This window comes from Durotheca rogersii, assembly GCF_024521655.1.
Source record: "Durotheca rogersii strain YMJ 92031201 chromosome Unknown GGS23scaffold_14, whole genome shotgun sequence".
Taxonomy (NCBI): Eukaryota; Fungi; Ascomycota; class Sordariomycetes; order Xylariales; family Xylariaceae; genus Durotheca; species Durotheca rogersii.
The window spans coordinates 737129-751864 of record NW_026251245.1 but is presented as its reverse complement, the minus strand read 5'-3'; the positions used below and the strand labels follow the sequence as shown (position 1 = coordinate 751864).

Below are 14736 nucleotides of genomic sequence, written 5' to 3'. Positions count from 1 at the left end.
CTTCGAGGTAATACTGATTTACTATAGTGTTCGTTAATATCTTCGCAATGGCGATCTGCCGTCTCGGTGCCCGTGTAAGCTAGGTGGTCTCAGTCCCCCCATCGTCGAGCTGGGTGACGATCGCGCTGCCGTGGACAGCACCCACAGAGCCGCCGAGACGCGCGCGGTGTGCGTGCGTGCATAGACATATGTAGGAGTGGTTCGGTGCGTCGTCAACGGTATGCAGGGGGGACATACAAGTGCCTCCAGAATACGTTAGGCAGGTTGGCACGCTGTCGACGTTTGGAGATGGTGTGCGAGGGCGTGCTTAGCCTACTAATCGACGCCGGAACGAACGCACCCTGGCCTCGCCGGGTCCAGGGGTGTTTTCCGGGCGACAGCGTTAGTCCCCAACGAGAAAGACGGCGCGCTCGCCATCCCACGTAGCGGCGGCCGAGACAGGTTTTTCCTTTGTTTCAGAAAAGTCGAAACATGGAAAACTCGACCAACCGGTGCCAACTCGCCCCCGTAGCCCTAGTCTTTGTCCGTGTTAGTCTGCGCCGCCGGGTTGTTCGAGCTGGCGAGGTGTGCGTGGCAGTCAAAGAAGAGAGACCCCTACGCCGTTCCTAGAGCCGCTTGGCTTACAAGAAAAGGGGGAGGCCATACATATGAGTAGGCTAGGCACAACACCCAACATACTATAGCATTGTTGTTAGTCCAGGTGGTGTCTAAGCCGGGCGGGCGCCCACCTACCTATAATTAGCACAATACGACGAGCAGCGAAGCCCGCAAAGCCACCCCGAAAACGAACAACGCGCCGGCAGAAGACGAGGAACTAACTAGCTAACTAACTAACTTGCGGGTGGCCGCGGAGCCGCCGTCGAGAATGTCGACAGTGTGCATGGGCAGAATTCTTTCTCCTCCATCGGCGGTACAGGAAGTCGGCAAGTAAGTAGGTAGTAATACCATGTAGCGGGCAAATAGCGCGCTGCCCTAATCATGTCTCGTATCGTCTCTTCCCACACCACCACCACCACCACTACTACCACCACCACCACTACTACCACCACCACCACTACTACCACCACCACCACTACTACCACCACCACCACTACTACCACCACCACCGCTGCGCCTACTACCTTTTCCTACCTACATCAGCGAACGCACGCCTCTCATGTATTCGATCGCGGGTGTCTTATCTACAAACGCGCGGAGACAAGACCGCCTTACCTGGTGGAGGAGGGTGGTTCTAGACCAGATCGCCCCATCGCGCAAACTACACTCGTACGCAGCGAGTGCGCCTAGGTACCTACCTAGGCATGTGTCGACTCCATGCCTACCCTAGTAGCCGAGCGTATCTTCCTGATGAATTTCGCCCGCGGAGAAAGAAAAAAAGACGCGATCTAAGCCAACGGCCTGTTTTACCTAGTGGCGGAGAGGGGATCGAGGTCGAGGGCACGCCGCCAGCGGAGAGGCGAGATGGCGGTAGCCGTCGTGGCGCGGCGGAATATCCAGCAAAACCCACCACCCACAGAAGCGCTTCCTCGGTCGAGGGAGAGGGGACATGTCGCACGGACTAGATCGCAGATCTCAGATCCAGTCCGATACACACATAACTAGACGTATCACACACCACACACACACACACACACATACAGACATACAGATGTATGTAGGTATGCTACGCAGGGTGTCTCCCCTCCCTCCCCGGCACACGACGCGCCGCGCCACGACACGATACCTACCTACGTGCGAGACGAAGTGGCAAGTCGATCCTCTCCTTCGGCCTGTCTCCCAGCCGAGCAGCTCGGGCGCAGAAAAGAAGAAGCAAAAAAAAAGCAACGTACCTATGTGCCGGCGTCGAAGCGTAAACCCACGACGAGATACATACCTATGTCCTTACCCTACGTATGGCCGCTCCCACGCGCAGCTCTCTCTCTCTCTCTAACTGCCAACTCTCGCCTTGCTGCCCCATCGCAGACCCTCCGAAACCGTAGTCGTTGGGGGTTTTCTTCCCCTCCCTCCCCACCCGCCACGACGCCGGCTCCGAGCGCCTGCAGCGCCGGCTCCAAGCCACCGCGCGCCGATCCTCATCACCCTTGGCCGGGACCAGGGAAGGAAAGGGGAGAAAAGAAAACGTGCCGCTCCTCCTGTTCTAGACCTTTGCGGGTGAACAGGTTTCTTGCATATCACAAAAAAAAATACCTACCTAATTTGATTCTTTGGCCCGTGTAAGAATTCCGCTGACCGACCGACATACTAAGGCACCTACTTACCTACCTACCCACGTATATGGATCCATAGCAGGGTTGCTAGGATGCTAAGCGTAAGACATAGGTAGGTGTGTGCCGCGTCGTAGTGTAGACAAAATTCTTGATATCCACACGCACGCTCGATAACTCGTCACTTAGTCAGGCGAGCCGGCAGAGAGAACAGTAGTACGCGTCTCTCTCTCTCTCTCTCTCTCTCTCTCTCTCTCTCTCTCAGAGTCTCAGGCCCGCTCTCTGTTTCCGTCTCGGTCTTGGACCCCGTGCAGGCAAAGATAGCACGGGAGTAAGTGGCAGGAGACATGCGGCCATTAGCAGCGGCAGCAGCAGCAGCAGCAGTAAACAAGAACAACGCTGGCGAAGAGAGCATCATCTCGTATTCCTCGCTCTGGCACATAATACAACCCTGTCTCCCCGGGGCTATCTCCGACTTTTTTTTTCTCAACTCGCTGACCTCCTCCTCCGCGGCGCCTCCTTTTCCGCCGCCGCTGCGCACATATATGTCCGTACTATACAGTCGTAGATACGCGTCTTGAACCGATACATTGTAGCCCTCATTCTTCTCCCTCTCCCCTCTCGCTCCGTCCCTGGGGGGAGGGGGAGGACTTGTCCCTCACCGTAGGTGCCTTACCTCTACCTACCCGCCTCCGTACCCGTACGTAGTTACGCCTTGACCTCCGGTCCCCTCCTCTTCGATGCGTGTATACAGGATATAAAGCAGTTCCAGGGGGTATCTTTCGGAAGTTTCAAAGAAACAAAAAAAACAGAGCAGAACGGGACAGACAAAACAGCCGAATAGACAAACCACATAGAAATACAAGCACACGGGGGGCCGCCAGCCGGAGCAGGAGAAGAAGCGTCTCCGGCGGGAACCCTGGGTCCTCTTCTCGCGCGGCCCATCCTCGTCACCGTAACCCGCCTCTTTAAGCCTACGTCCCCTTCGGCCCGTCCCTCACCGCGGCCCCACTCCCAGTCCCGTTCCCACCCCCGTTCCCCGGCTCCTCGTGCATGTCACCGTCCGCGTCCCACCCGCGCCGGTTCACCGCGCGCGCGAGCCCCGCATACCTTGCGCGCCAGAACTCGGCGGCCGCGTCCCCGCACGGCGGCACGTCCACCACGCTTGCTCCTGCTCCTCCTGCTCCTCCTCCCCCCGGCGCTCCCTTCCACCGCGCGTGCGCCACCGTCTCGGTGAGCCTGAAGGTGCCGCTGACGGCGCCGTACCGGAGCCCCCACGAGCACTGGTAGCGCGTGCGGTCGGGCCCGACCTCGATGCGCTGCACCCAGCTGCTGCCGCGGCGCATCATGTACTTTACGCCGGCGAGCGCCGACAGGTTGATGAGGAAGGCCTCCTTGGTAAGCGCCTGGCGCGAGATGCTCGCGATGACGGCACGCACGAGCGCGAGCGCCTCGTCGATCGTGCCCGGCGGCCCGGGCTGCATGTCCGCGTCCAGCCATGATCCTTCGAGCAGGTCCGCCACGAAAAGCGCTTCGATCTCCTCACAATTTGTCCGGTCGCCCCCCGCCCCGAATCCTATCCCGTCGTCGTCGTCGTCGTCGCCGCCGCCGCGTTGCGGGTCAAATCGCAGCATTGCCGAGCTCCCGTTAGCCCCGCCATCCGCCGGCACCGCCGTAAACAAGGCCGAGGTCCGGTCGAATACTGTGAACGCGTCCCCCGCGAACCGGGTGCTGCCGTGGTTGGGAGTGGCCACTCCGTTCGTGCCGTTGGTGGTGGGAGTAGTGGCGACGCCGGGGTCCCCGTTTATCGCGGCTTTTCCGTTTACCATGACAGCGGGAGGAGGTGGCGGCGGCAGTGGCGGCGGCGGGGTCGCGAGTCTAACCGGTGCGCTGGCTCTTTCGGGTACTTGGAGCGATAGACGGCCGGGTCGGGTAGGACGCGTGGTAGGCGTAGATGTTGGACCGGCTGAGCTCGGCGTCGGGTCGGGAGGTGGCATGGGCGAGGATGTTGGTGTCGCTGACTGGGGTGTGGTAGTAGGTTCGAGAGGAGGCGCGGGGCCGTCGAGGACTGCCGACAGAGAGCTCTCGTTGGGGCGGCTGGTTGGTGGCCGGCCGCGGGGCCTACCGGTCGTGAACGCGCCGCTGCTTCTCCAAGCCGAGGAGACCACCTTAGCTCCGTGGCGGCGGCCGAGGGATTTGACTTTCGGCGGGCTGACGGCCGAGCGAGGCTCCGACGGATCGCCCCAAAACGTCCCTCTCGTCGAGGGTGTCATGGCCGATTGAGGATACGCCGACATCGGTTCCCGAGAGGCGTCGTGGTTCCAGGGAAAGGCTGAGGCCGCTTCCGGCAGCAAGCTCGATCTCGGGTCTGACTGCGGAAACATGAAGGCGCTTCTGCCGTCCGGATGGGCGGTCCAGGGGTCGAGGGAATCCGGCCGAGGCCGGTTGAACGACGGGGAGCCCAACCGGGGCCTCTGCGAGGGGGATTTGCTGAAGCCGTCTTCTTCGGGCCGTTTCCGACCCCGACGGGGCCGGATGTGAGGCAACAGCGCACGCAAAGCCATGTCGTCTTGGGCGGCGACGCCGTCCCGGCCGTCCTCGCATACGGGGTTCGGGTCGGTGGGGATGTGAGTCCAGTAGGTATGCGGGTTGTCCATCAGGTAGTCGAAGAAGGCATCGATGTGCATGGAATGCATCCACCGCTGGCAGAAGTTAGCGGCGCTGCGGCCGGGGGACAAGTCCATGGCCGCGCATGGCCGCCATGTTATCGTGCGTGGGGCATTTTTAATTTTATTTCAATACCTTTAATCGGACAGCATACTGCTGTATCTTCTGGGAGCTCTGGCCCTTGTCGTGGTCGGGCGGCTCGACGCCCAACTTCAGGGCCAGGTCGGCCCAGGTCTTGAGCTCCTTGGCATGCAGCTGCTTGATAAGTTCGAAGAGGGCGAAGGTGCTGAAGCTCTTGCCCTCGCTTCTTGGGGGGGTGCGGAAGGCCTCCCTGAGCGCGGCGGTGTCGGTCTCCAGAGGCACGGCCGGGTTGCAGTAGAGGATAAAATTCACGTAGGCTTCCTCGATGGATGCGTCGGTGACGGCCTTCTGAGGGAGGATCGGCCTGACCAGGACGACGGGTTGAGGCGTATCGTTTTTGCTGGGGGAGGAGAGAGGGTTGAAGCGACGGGAAGCGCTGCTGGTGGGCGTAGATAGCGCCATCTTAGCATCATAAGACAGCGAGGCGCGCGACGATCCCCATGAGCAGCCGAAGAGCGGTGCTTATAGGCGCGGCAGATCGCCTGGCAGTAGCCGGGCGTCCAGGCGACGGCCCTCGCGCGCGGTGGACGTGAAGGATGCTGAGAGAGAACGGGCGGACGGACTGGCTGGCTGGGCTCGGCCTCGGTCTCGGTGGCTTAATTGGCGAATAAGAGGCGCCCCATTCATTGGACTTATAAATATACACGCGCTGGCTGGAATTCCGGACTCATGCCGTACGCGACGGATACAACAGTGGCATCCACGGGGCTGAACGGGCTCTCACGTCAGATTCTGGGCGTCGTGTGGGTGCGTGTGTGTGGGTGGGTAGGTGTAGGTGTGGGTGTGTGTGGTGTGTAGCTTGGGCAGGCAGGTAGATGAGATAGGTAGGCGATAGGTGTAGGTGTGAGTATAGTCTAGGCTAGACGTGAGAGGGAGCGAAGCCGTGTATAGGCAACGGCTAGCAGGCTGATCGGCGGCTGGCCAGAGTAAGATGGAGCCGTGCGGGTATGCTGGCAAAAGCGTTCCTCGGGTCACCGAAACTAGGTCGATAGACTGTGCGTGGATGTGCGTGTGGGTGTAAGTGGGTGGTGGGCGCGCAGACGTGATGGGGTTGGGTTAGGGATATGTCGGTGAGAGCGAGCGAGGGAGAGAGTGCGTGTGCGTGTGTGCGTGAAGGAGAGGGAGACGGACGGAGAGAGAGACGAAGACGGAGGGAAGAAGACGGAGAGGCAAGAGAGGGGGACGGGATGCTGCGTGGTTGGTGGTGTAGGTGGGAGACATGGAGGTCGGCATGTATGTATACAGACAGAGGAAGGGAATGACGGAGCGATCGAGGAGGTGTAGTAGGAATTATGTATGTAAGTATCGTAGCCGTAGTAGGCTATGTGCATACCTTCGCTACCTGCCACCCAATAATAGAGGCAAATCAACACAATAAACAGGCCGGCAGTCGATGTTCGGCAGTGTATCGTCTATCGGTATCCAGGAAAGGCTGAGAGGACGGTGTGGGATGGGATGGGATGGGATGGGATAGATGCGACGGGACGAAGCAGGATATCGAGTTATGGAGGTAGGTAATTCGTGTTCGAAGCTTTCCGCACTTGGACGGCGACACATCGCCAATGGCCCCAGTATCTATTTTGGGAGGTCAGCAACGTTTCCATGTTGCCGTGACTGCCAGGTGGAGGCCGGTGCGCCACAGGTGCGCACGGCTGCTCGTTTTACCGCGTAGTAGAGGTACCTACATGTATGTAACCCCCCGGATGTACCGGGTGTGCCTACCGTCAAGCACCCAAGGCGAGGTACCTGGGTAGGTATTTATACCCTAGGTAAGTACCTACGCGCCCGTGCCCGCCACCGCCGCCAGCTCCATCAACACCCGGCCAACTTCGGCGAGAGGTGCCCAACAGGTGCCTAGCAGGTGTAGGTAGGTTCCCACGGAGGTACCTATTTTTAGAAGGGTGCTCCCACGTGACGGCCGCCTTCTCCTCTCTGTGTTGTGTTGTATTATAACACGGCACCGGCCCCCAATTACCCCCCAAAAGATCTTCCACCCCCCTTCTCTTCCCTACCGTGGGTAATGAATGCGTTCGTGGTGATACTCTGTATTTCCTGGCGTCATGGTAGCATTGCTGCTGCTGCAGTATGGGCGAATCCCAAATACGCAGATTCGACCAGGAATGGCAGGCCTGTAATATATCCGACGATGTACCTACCTATGAGTAGAGAGGAGTCCCCCCCCCCCCTAAAAGGAACAGAACTTACCCTCCCTTTTTTTCCCCCTTGGTGATGGTTAAACAGCCTGGGAGCGAGCTCCACGCGGGATGTAACGTCAGTCAGGTATCAACCCCAACGCGCGGTGGCTCGTGAGGCGCGAGAGGAGAGATGCAGGAGGCCGAAGGTGACTGCATGCTGCCGCCGCTCGCCTCATTGGGCAGACACGCTGTCTTAGCTACACGCATACCTCTGTATGATACAGATACGGTGGCGGCACGGTGCAATTTCATACGACTGCACCTACTTGGCAGCAGCCCTGGAGGGGGCGCTCTCATCACCGTCACCGTCTCTCTCGTCGCAGGTGTGAAACCCCTCCCCCCTTCCCGACCCTGGGCATTTCGCCCTGATCGGCGCTGATCGGCGCTGTCTCGAATACAGGGCGGGCTGGCCGGCCGGCGAGGCTGCCTCACTTATTACGTACCCTCCCCACGCGTCCCGTTGCCCGCTCATCGAAAGAACTGATGCAGCTACGTTATGTCGGCTAGCCAGCAGAGGGAGCAGCGCGCGAGTGCGTGAGCACGCAAGCGGGCGAGGGATGGGATCGCATTAAAAGGCAAGGCAGGTATAGTTACACCGCTCACGTCGCCCTCTCCGCCCCCGGGTCTAAAAATAAAAATAAAAATAATGCATATGAAAAAATGAGAAAAATGAGGAAGAAAAAAAATAAAAGAACAGAGAGAGGGAGAGACCGAGGGGGGGAGGAGGAGGAGGCGATAAACTGCCGAAGCTATAAAAGCTTACTCATAGAGCCCCGATCATGACTCCTGCAAGGCGTCGCCTGTCCATGGCGGTGTTCCCTGGCGCCCATGGTTGCAGAGGGTTGAGCTGCGGAGTGGGGCGAGGCACGGCGGACGGGGATGGGTAATTAAGTAATCTGCGTTCTCCGGGGAGCAGTGCGCACTGTAGCGAGGTGGTGAGAGCGAAGGTGAAAGGGAAGCGAAGGTCACGACAAAGGAGAGAGAGAGAGAGGAGGCGATCGTCGCGCAGTAATTTACCAGATATTCGTTGGGAGGGCCTCCGTCGGCTCGGGTACCCGACAGACTCCCAGCGACACGTGAGCGTCCGGGTATGCCCCTCTGACGGCATGTGAAAGTCGAAACAGTACCGGATGCGTGTACCTGAGGTTGGTAGGAGGTAAGCAGGCCAGAAAGAATGCGGGGGGGGGAGGATGAACCCGGGGGAGGGATAGGAACGAATACTAAGAGGTACAGGTACCTACCTACCTAGGTACGGCACCTACATCAGGTGTAGGTACCGATGCGAAGCGGGGGAGGGGACGGGGAAGGGCGGTTATCCACTGAAGCCCGCTGAAAGCCCACTGGAGAGAACCGCGGTGGCTCACTACGGGGCAGCCCCTCCCAGGCGAGTAATGACACGGGTAGGTACCTACCTACCTGCCTACCTAGGTACAGTCAAGGTACCGTGGGAAAAGAGGAGAGGAAATGCTGGGGAAAGGCGAGCCGCAGGACGGCAGTGTGATGCAATCGGACCTCGGCATCCCGACCCCATCCATCATCCATCCATCGACGAGGGTCGTCTCCCTCCTCCGCCGTCATCCGCCCTGTCAGCTCGCCTCTTACTTACCTACCTCCGCACGCCTCCCAGCTTCGTTGAATTGTCTTGTCACCGTCATGTAGATCTAATCCGTCCCGGATCCCGAGTTCGCCGCCGCAGCAATTAACGCCGGCTAACGCTTCTGAGACAAAAACAACCTCGGAGAGAGAAAGAAAGAGACGTCTTCTCTTTTCTCCCTGCGCCGCTCACATTCTCCTCCTCTCTACGCACTCCATCCCTGCACGCGTATAACCAACTGTCCGTAACCCTCGCTTCACTCGGCGCACACGCAACCTACTCTGGACGCCTATCGACGTCGACGACGACGACAACGTATCAATACGGTCCTCTCCGCACCGACCCGACCCCCCCCCCCCCGAACCGAGACGACCGCCAACCGCGACGGGCACCATGGCCGCCCCCTCTCCCTCCGCGAAGCCGGTCGTGCCCCTGCCGCAGAATGACAACGTCGCGCACGCCCTCGCCGGCGCCGGCGGCGGCATCCTCTCCATGGTGCTAACGTAGGTCCCCCCTCCCCCCTTCAAGAAGAAGAAAAACAAAGAAGAGAGAGAGAGAGAGAGACGCAAGCTGCTAACCCGCGGCCAAGCTACCCCCTGATCACGCTCTCGACGCGGGCGCAGGTCGAGTCGCGGCGGGGCGAGACGGCGTTCCTGGCGGCGGTGCGGGCGCTGGTGGCGCGCGAGGGCGTCGCGGGGCTGTACGCGGGGCTGGGCAGCGCCGTGCTCGGCATCAGCGTGACCAACTTCGTGTACTACTACTGGTACGAGTGGACGCGGGGCGTGTTCGAGGCGGCCGCGCGGCGGGCCGGCCGCGCGTCGCGCAAGCTGACCGCCGTCGAGGCCATGGTCGCCGGCGCGCTCGCCGGCTCCGCCACCGTCGTGCTGACCAACCCCATCTGGGTCGTCAACACGCGCATGACGACGCGCCGCGCCGCGGACCACGACGCCGATCCCGCGCCCGCGGCCGACGGCGCCGAGGAATCCGACGCGGCGGCGAGCGCACCTGAGGCCGAGGCCGAGGTCGGAGAGAAGAGCGAGGCGAAGCGCCCGCCGCGCCCGACGACGACGCTCGGGACGCTGCTGGCGCTGCTGCGCGAGGAGGGCCCGCAGGCGCTGTTCCGCGGGGTGGTGCCGGCGCTGGTGCTGGTGGCGAACCCGATCCTGCAGTACACGCTGTTCGAGCAGCTGCGCAACGCGTACGAGCGGCGGCGGCGGCGGTCGGCCACGCCGGCCGTCGCCTTCGTGCTCGGCGCGCTCGGCAAGCTCTTCGCCACCACCATCACCTACCCCTACATCGTCGTCAAGAGCCGCATGCACGTCGCCGACGCCGCCGCTGCCACCGCCGACGGCCGCCGCCCCGACGGCATGATGGCTGCCCTCGGCCGCGTCATCAGGGAGGAAGGCTACGCGGGGTTGTATAAGGGTATGTCGTTTTTTTTTTCTTTCTCTTCCTCCCTCTTCTTTTTTTCGTAACCACCCCCCCCCCCCTCCCCCCCCAAGCGGAAATATCACGCTATTCTACTCAGTCGAGAGGCAATCCCGCTAACAAACCCGCGCGGCCCCAGGCATCGGGCCCAAGGTCACGCAGAGCGTGCTGACGGCCGCCTTCCTGTTCGCCTTCAAGGACGTGCTGTACGAGCAGACGATCCGGCTGCGGGGCGCCGTCGCCCGGCGGGCCATCAAGGCGGCGTAACTTTGGGGCCGGCCTCGCTTTGTGGAAAGAGAGAGAAAATGAGAGAGAAGAGGGGGGGGGCTTCGGGAACGACAAGCATCTACCCCCTCTGCCGACCCGGCACGATACGCAACCTCACCAGGTACCAGATTATATCTTGCTCAGCCGTCGCCGTTCCGGCTGGTCTGGCAGAGGGGAGGAGTATACCTGGTAGAAATGTATATATACCAGAAATCTGTCAAAAAATGGCATTTTCGATACCGCGTCTAAGAAAATAACCACGATTATCCCCCCTTGCCCTCCCCATTTACACACCTCGCGTCATGTTACAGATTGCGGGGTCTCTGCGCTGTCCTAATGCCGGTAGTATAAATAAAAGCAGCCACGAGTAGCTCGTAGCGGTGCGGTGAGTACTAGAAAGGGGCCAGGGAGGGCGCAGAGAGGCGTCGAAGGAGAGGGGGGAGAAGAGAGTGCAACTAATATAGGTACCTAGGTTATCGTCTCAGCAACGGGATTGACGACCGAGGTATGTGGTAGACGGCGAGGTGCCCCAGAATAGAACACTATATACATGCATATACACACCGCTGCGACGCCGCGGCGATAGGGGATAGCTGTACAAGGTCGAGGCACGATGCCGACTCGCATGCTCTGCCGTACGGGCAGTTCAGATAGGTACACGTCTATTTACCTTGGCCTGACTCGGCCCGACCACGGCCATCTACCCTGTTCCGTCCCAACCATCACCGCTGTCCCTTCTCGCTCAACCCGCAGCGCCTAGAAAAGGCCGGCCGACTCACTTGACCGCCGAGGAGGCGGATGCTCCTTCGTACGGATATCCTTTCCGCAAGCCTCTCGTTCTATTAACGCATATACAATAAACGCTACGCCGCCCCCCCTCCGGACGTATACCCCAAGTATGCATATGCGCGCGGGCAAAAAAAAAAAAAAAAAACCAGCTTACGCCGTCGGGACGAGTTTGGGTACGATCCACCAGTCATGGTACCCCTTGCCCGACGGCGGCAGCTCGACCCTTAGCTTAAGCTTCGGCTTCGCGTCGCCGTCCTGGTCGCAGAAGACGTCGTCGTCGTCGTCGCCGCCGCTGCCGCCGCCGCCGTTGCTGCTGCTGTTCACCTTCTCGACGGCCCGCTGCAGCGTCGACACCGCTATCCCGGCCGCGATGGACGCGCGCAGGCAGTCGCGGACGTTGCCCACCCAGCGCGCGTGGGCGTTGACGGCGAAGGCCTGCGTGTCTGGCAGCTTAGCCAGGGCCTCGTACCCTTTCCGCGCGCCACCGACCGCGTTTTCTGCATAGCGGAGCAGGTCCGTCAGCGGCGTCTTGGGCTGCACAACCGCGCGCGTGAACTCCTCCAACGTCGGCAGCTGCGGCAGGGCGATGTTCTGGAACGGCTTCATCCGGAGCTCGTATCGGAGCGCGTCCGACCCGTACGGCCGCGGCCGTGGCTTCACGAGTCCTAACCGCGCCAGTGCCGTGTATAAACAGCACAGCCCGTCCGCGAACTCCCACGTGCACGCCGCATCAAGCATCGTCACGCGCAGGTACGCTAACGATGTCATGTATTCGCGCTCCTTGGCCGTCGTATATTGCGCTGGCTGCGGTCGCCGCTTGGCGGCGCTCGAGTCGCCGCCGCCGTGGCGTGCCTGGTCCAAGCTACGCATCGTAAACCGCTTGATGCGGTCGCCGTGCTGCGCGCGCGTCTTAGCCAAATAGTTCAGGTACCAATACATGCCGGCTAGTTCGTCCGGCTGGTAGATGTCGAGTTCGAATCCGAGCTGAACGATCCATTCCATCTGTCGGAGCTTATAGAGGTATGTCCACGACGAGAGGGGTAGGGGGTAGTCTAGATTGACGTCGTCTCCGTCCCGGGAGAGAGGCTTCTCGTCGAGGATAACTTGGATTTCCTGGTCGATCTCCTCGACATCTCCCTGGAGTATGTCCCATTCTTGGATGCTGTGGCATAGCGTCCGTCGGACTCTGCATCTATTTTGGCAGAAAATTTTGAAGACATCCAAGTAGCACTCGGCCACTCGCTGTCGAAACATCTCCATCTGGATTGCCACCCGGTGGCGAGGGTCATTCGGCATCTCGATGTTATCGTTAGCGGGGTCTATCTGCTGAGCGCAAGGTAGGACTACGATCGAGAGGTCGTGGTCGAGTATCTGTCGGATGCTATAGTTGCCCAGAACTACCATTTCTCTAAAAAGCAAATTCTGAAGCAAGACCCTGTTGTAAACCAGGGGCTGGGGTTTCCGCGCTTGAAAGAGCGAGACAAATGTCTACAGGGAGAGAGATATTTCTTAGCGATGCCGTTAACCTGGTCACTTTTTCCTTCCCCCAAACAGTACTCACCAAGAGGCTCTGTGGCTCGGAATACTTCAAGACATCCATGACGTCGATGCCGTCCTGAAAGAAGCGCTTGAAAAGGTCGTAGCATTCCTCGAAGCTGGGCTGGACGATAGGCCGTGGTGGCATCGTACTGGCCAGCCTCCGCTGCAGCTTAGTACTGAACGCCTCGGGAACCGGTTTCCCCAGCGGGTGCTGCCTCTTGATGTGCTCAAGCAAGCCCTTCATCTCGATCCAGGGCATCTTCAACGAGTCCGGGTGGGCTTTTCGCAGGGTGGAGAGGTCAATCGCCCTCAGAAATGCCAGTCGGAGCTCAAGCCGGAGGTCAAGAGCCGTAGCCACGTCCTTGGAAACGTGGTTGATGGATCGAAGGTCGTTCCGGGCCTTCTGAAGCGCGTTGTTTATGGACTCGTCTGGTATCCCGACGAGCAGATGGCGATCATACGTGTTAGTGACAAAGTCTTCCTCCTGCATACGTGATATCAGTCCGGCGAAACGTTGTGGCGGACATCGACATCGATCACGCTAACCTCATAATACAGCTCATCTTTTACCAACTCATTGACATGGTAGCATGCTTTGAGAAGCCCAAGGCAGTAGGCGCGCAGCACGAAGAGAAGTTTTGGCTGGTTCTCGTGATCCAGAGAATCTCTCATGAAGTCGGCCTCCTCAACGTGGGTCGGAAGAGGGTTCATGAGAGCCTCGACGTAGACGCTCGTGAAGAGGTTCTGGGAGAGCGGGTAGCCGAGATGCCAGGCCATCTAGCCATCGCGCCGCGTAGTTAGCACGTTGAGAATCGAGAACGGTGTGTGTAGCCGAATTGCCGGGCGCAGACGTGGAACGTACCTCGAGGCAAAGCAATTGGTCGATGATACCAAGGACTTCCTCCGGCAGCAGATCGCGCGAGACGTCATACTCCTCGTCGAGAGACTCGCCTTCCTTCAAGACGCCGCTGTCCATCTTGGAATCCATGATCTAGAGTTGTGCCGCTTTAGCATCCGGATCCCAAGACATTGCTTTGGTCGTGCAGCGCCAGAGCACGGCATAGGAGGCTCACCTCCAGAGCAGCGACCGAGTCGAAGAGCGTGAACTGGTCATCTCTTACCAGCTCGCCAGGCGGCAAGGCTGTCCGACGCGGTCAGCAAGCCGCATTTTCCAGGCGAGGCAACGACAGGCCAGGTAGGCACATACTCTTCACGGCAGAGGCGAACCGGGCGGTGATATCGGTGGCCGTCACTCCGGGGTGTGAGATGGTCGGAGGAGGCGGCAACGAATCAGGTTGTAGCATCTCGACTACTCGGGCAGGTAGGCACTTGGCTATATATATCGATGCGGATATATGCGGCGCAGCCCCCCCCCCCCTTTAGGTCGGAAAAGGGATGTGTGGCCGCGCGACTCGGTAGACACAGATCGTAGCCTAGTCGGTAAGTACCTATCAATAAACAGGAGCGTCTAGGTCCGGCCGAGGGAGGTCGTCTTCTCGATCATCTGAAGCCGGATGCGCAGGAAGCACAGGCACGTGGATAGCGTCGGGCCCTCACCTGCTTGTCAGGTTGCGCACACACCAACCTGCCCGACCTTAGGTGTAGAAGAGGGTTCAGGTCTTTCTAGGTGGCTAACAGGTAGGTGTATACCTAGGTGACCTTGGCGCAACGTAGGTACCACGTGCGGGATGACGGGTACGGTGGTATGAAGAATGGAGGGAAAAAAACCCCCCCAGGAAGAAAAAAATAGCGACTGGGTATACTAACGAGTGGTGTGGTAAAGAAACGGGGAGAGACGTCGTCGTGCACGAGACCGGCTGGAGGCTTAGGTCTGCGCAGGTATGTTTTAACCGCGATAATGTGAATATGGTAAGTACTGCGATTGGCGCAGGGGGGTTTTATTTTATTTTAA

General features: G+C 59.7%; 3 protein-coding genes across 3 annotated transcripts; 1 reads left to right on the top strand and 2 right to left on the bottom strand.

Moving 5' to 3' along the window:
* Nucleotides 1–2912: 2912 nt before the first annotated feature.
* GGS23DRAFT_115546 (ARS binding protein 2-domain-containing protein) lies at nucleotides 2913–5703 on the bottom strand. Its single transcript, XM_051511031.1, has 2 exons — nucleotides 5007–5703; nucleotides 2913–4906 (listed from the first exon to the last, which is right to left on the bottom strand). Exons 1-2 carry the CDS (start codon nucleotides 5412–5414, stop codon nucleotides 3179–3181), a joined length of 2136 nt encoding a protein of 711 aa, XP_051370979.1. The 5' UTR covers nucleotides 5415–5703; the 3' UTR covers nucleotides 2913–3178.
* A 3491-nt stretch (nucleotides 5704–9194) lies between these two features.
* GGS23DRAFT_597879 (mitochondrial carrier) lies at nucleotides 9195–10496 on the top strand (the record flags this gene model as incomplete). Its single annotated transcript, XM_051518692.1, has 3 exons — nucleotides 9195–9304; nucleotides 9391–10226; nucleotides 10369–10496. The coding sequence occupies 3 exons, from the start codon at nucleotides 9195–9197 to the stop codon at nucleotides 10494–10496; spliced, it is 1074 nt and encodes a 357-aa protein (XP_051370978.1).
* A 939-nt stretch (nucleotides 10497–11435) lies between these two features.
* GGS23DRAFT_605842 (Mak10-domain-containing protein) lies at nucleotides 11436–14128 on the bottom strand (the record flags this gene model as incomplete). The annotated part of the gene is made up of 6 exons (XM_051519822.1): nucleotides 11436–12773; nucleotides 12847–13308; nucleotides 13371–13601; nucleotides 13687–13815; nucleotides 13898–13965; nucleotides 14032–14128. 6 exons carry the CDS (start codon nucleotides 14126–14128, stop codon nucleotides 11436–11438), a joined length of 2325 nt encoding a protein of 774 aa, XP_051370977.1.
* Between the last annotated feature and the right edge of the window lie 608 nt (nucleotides 14129–14736).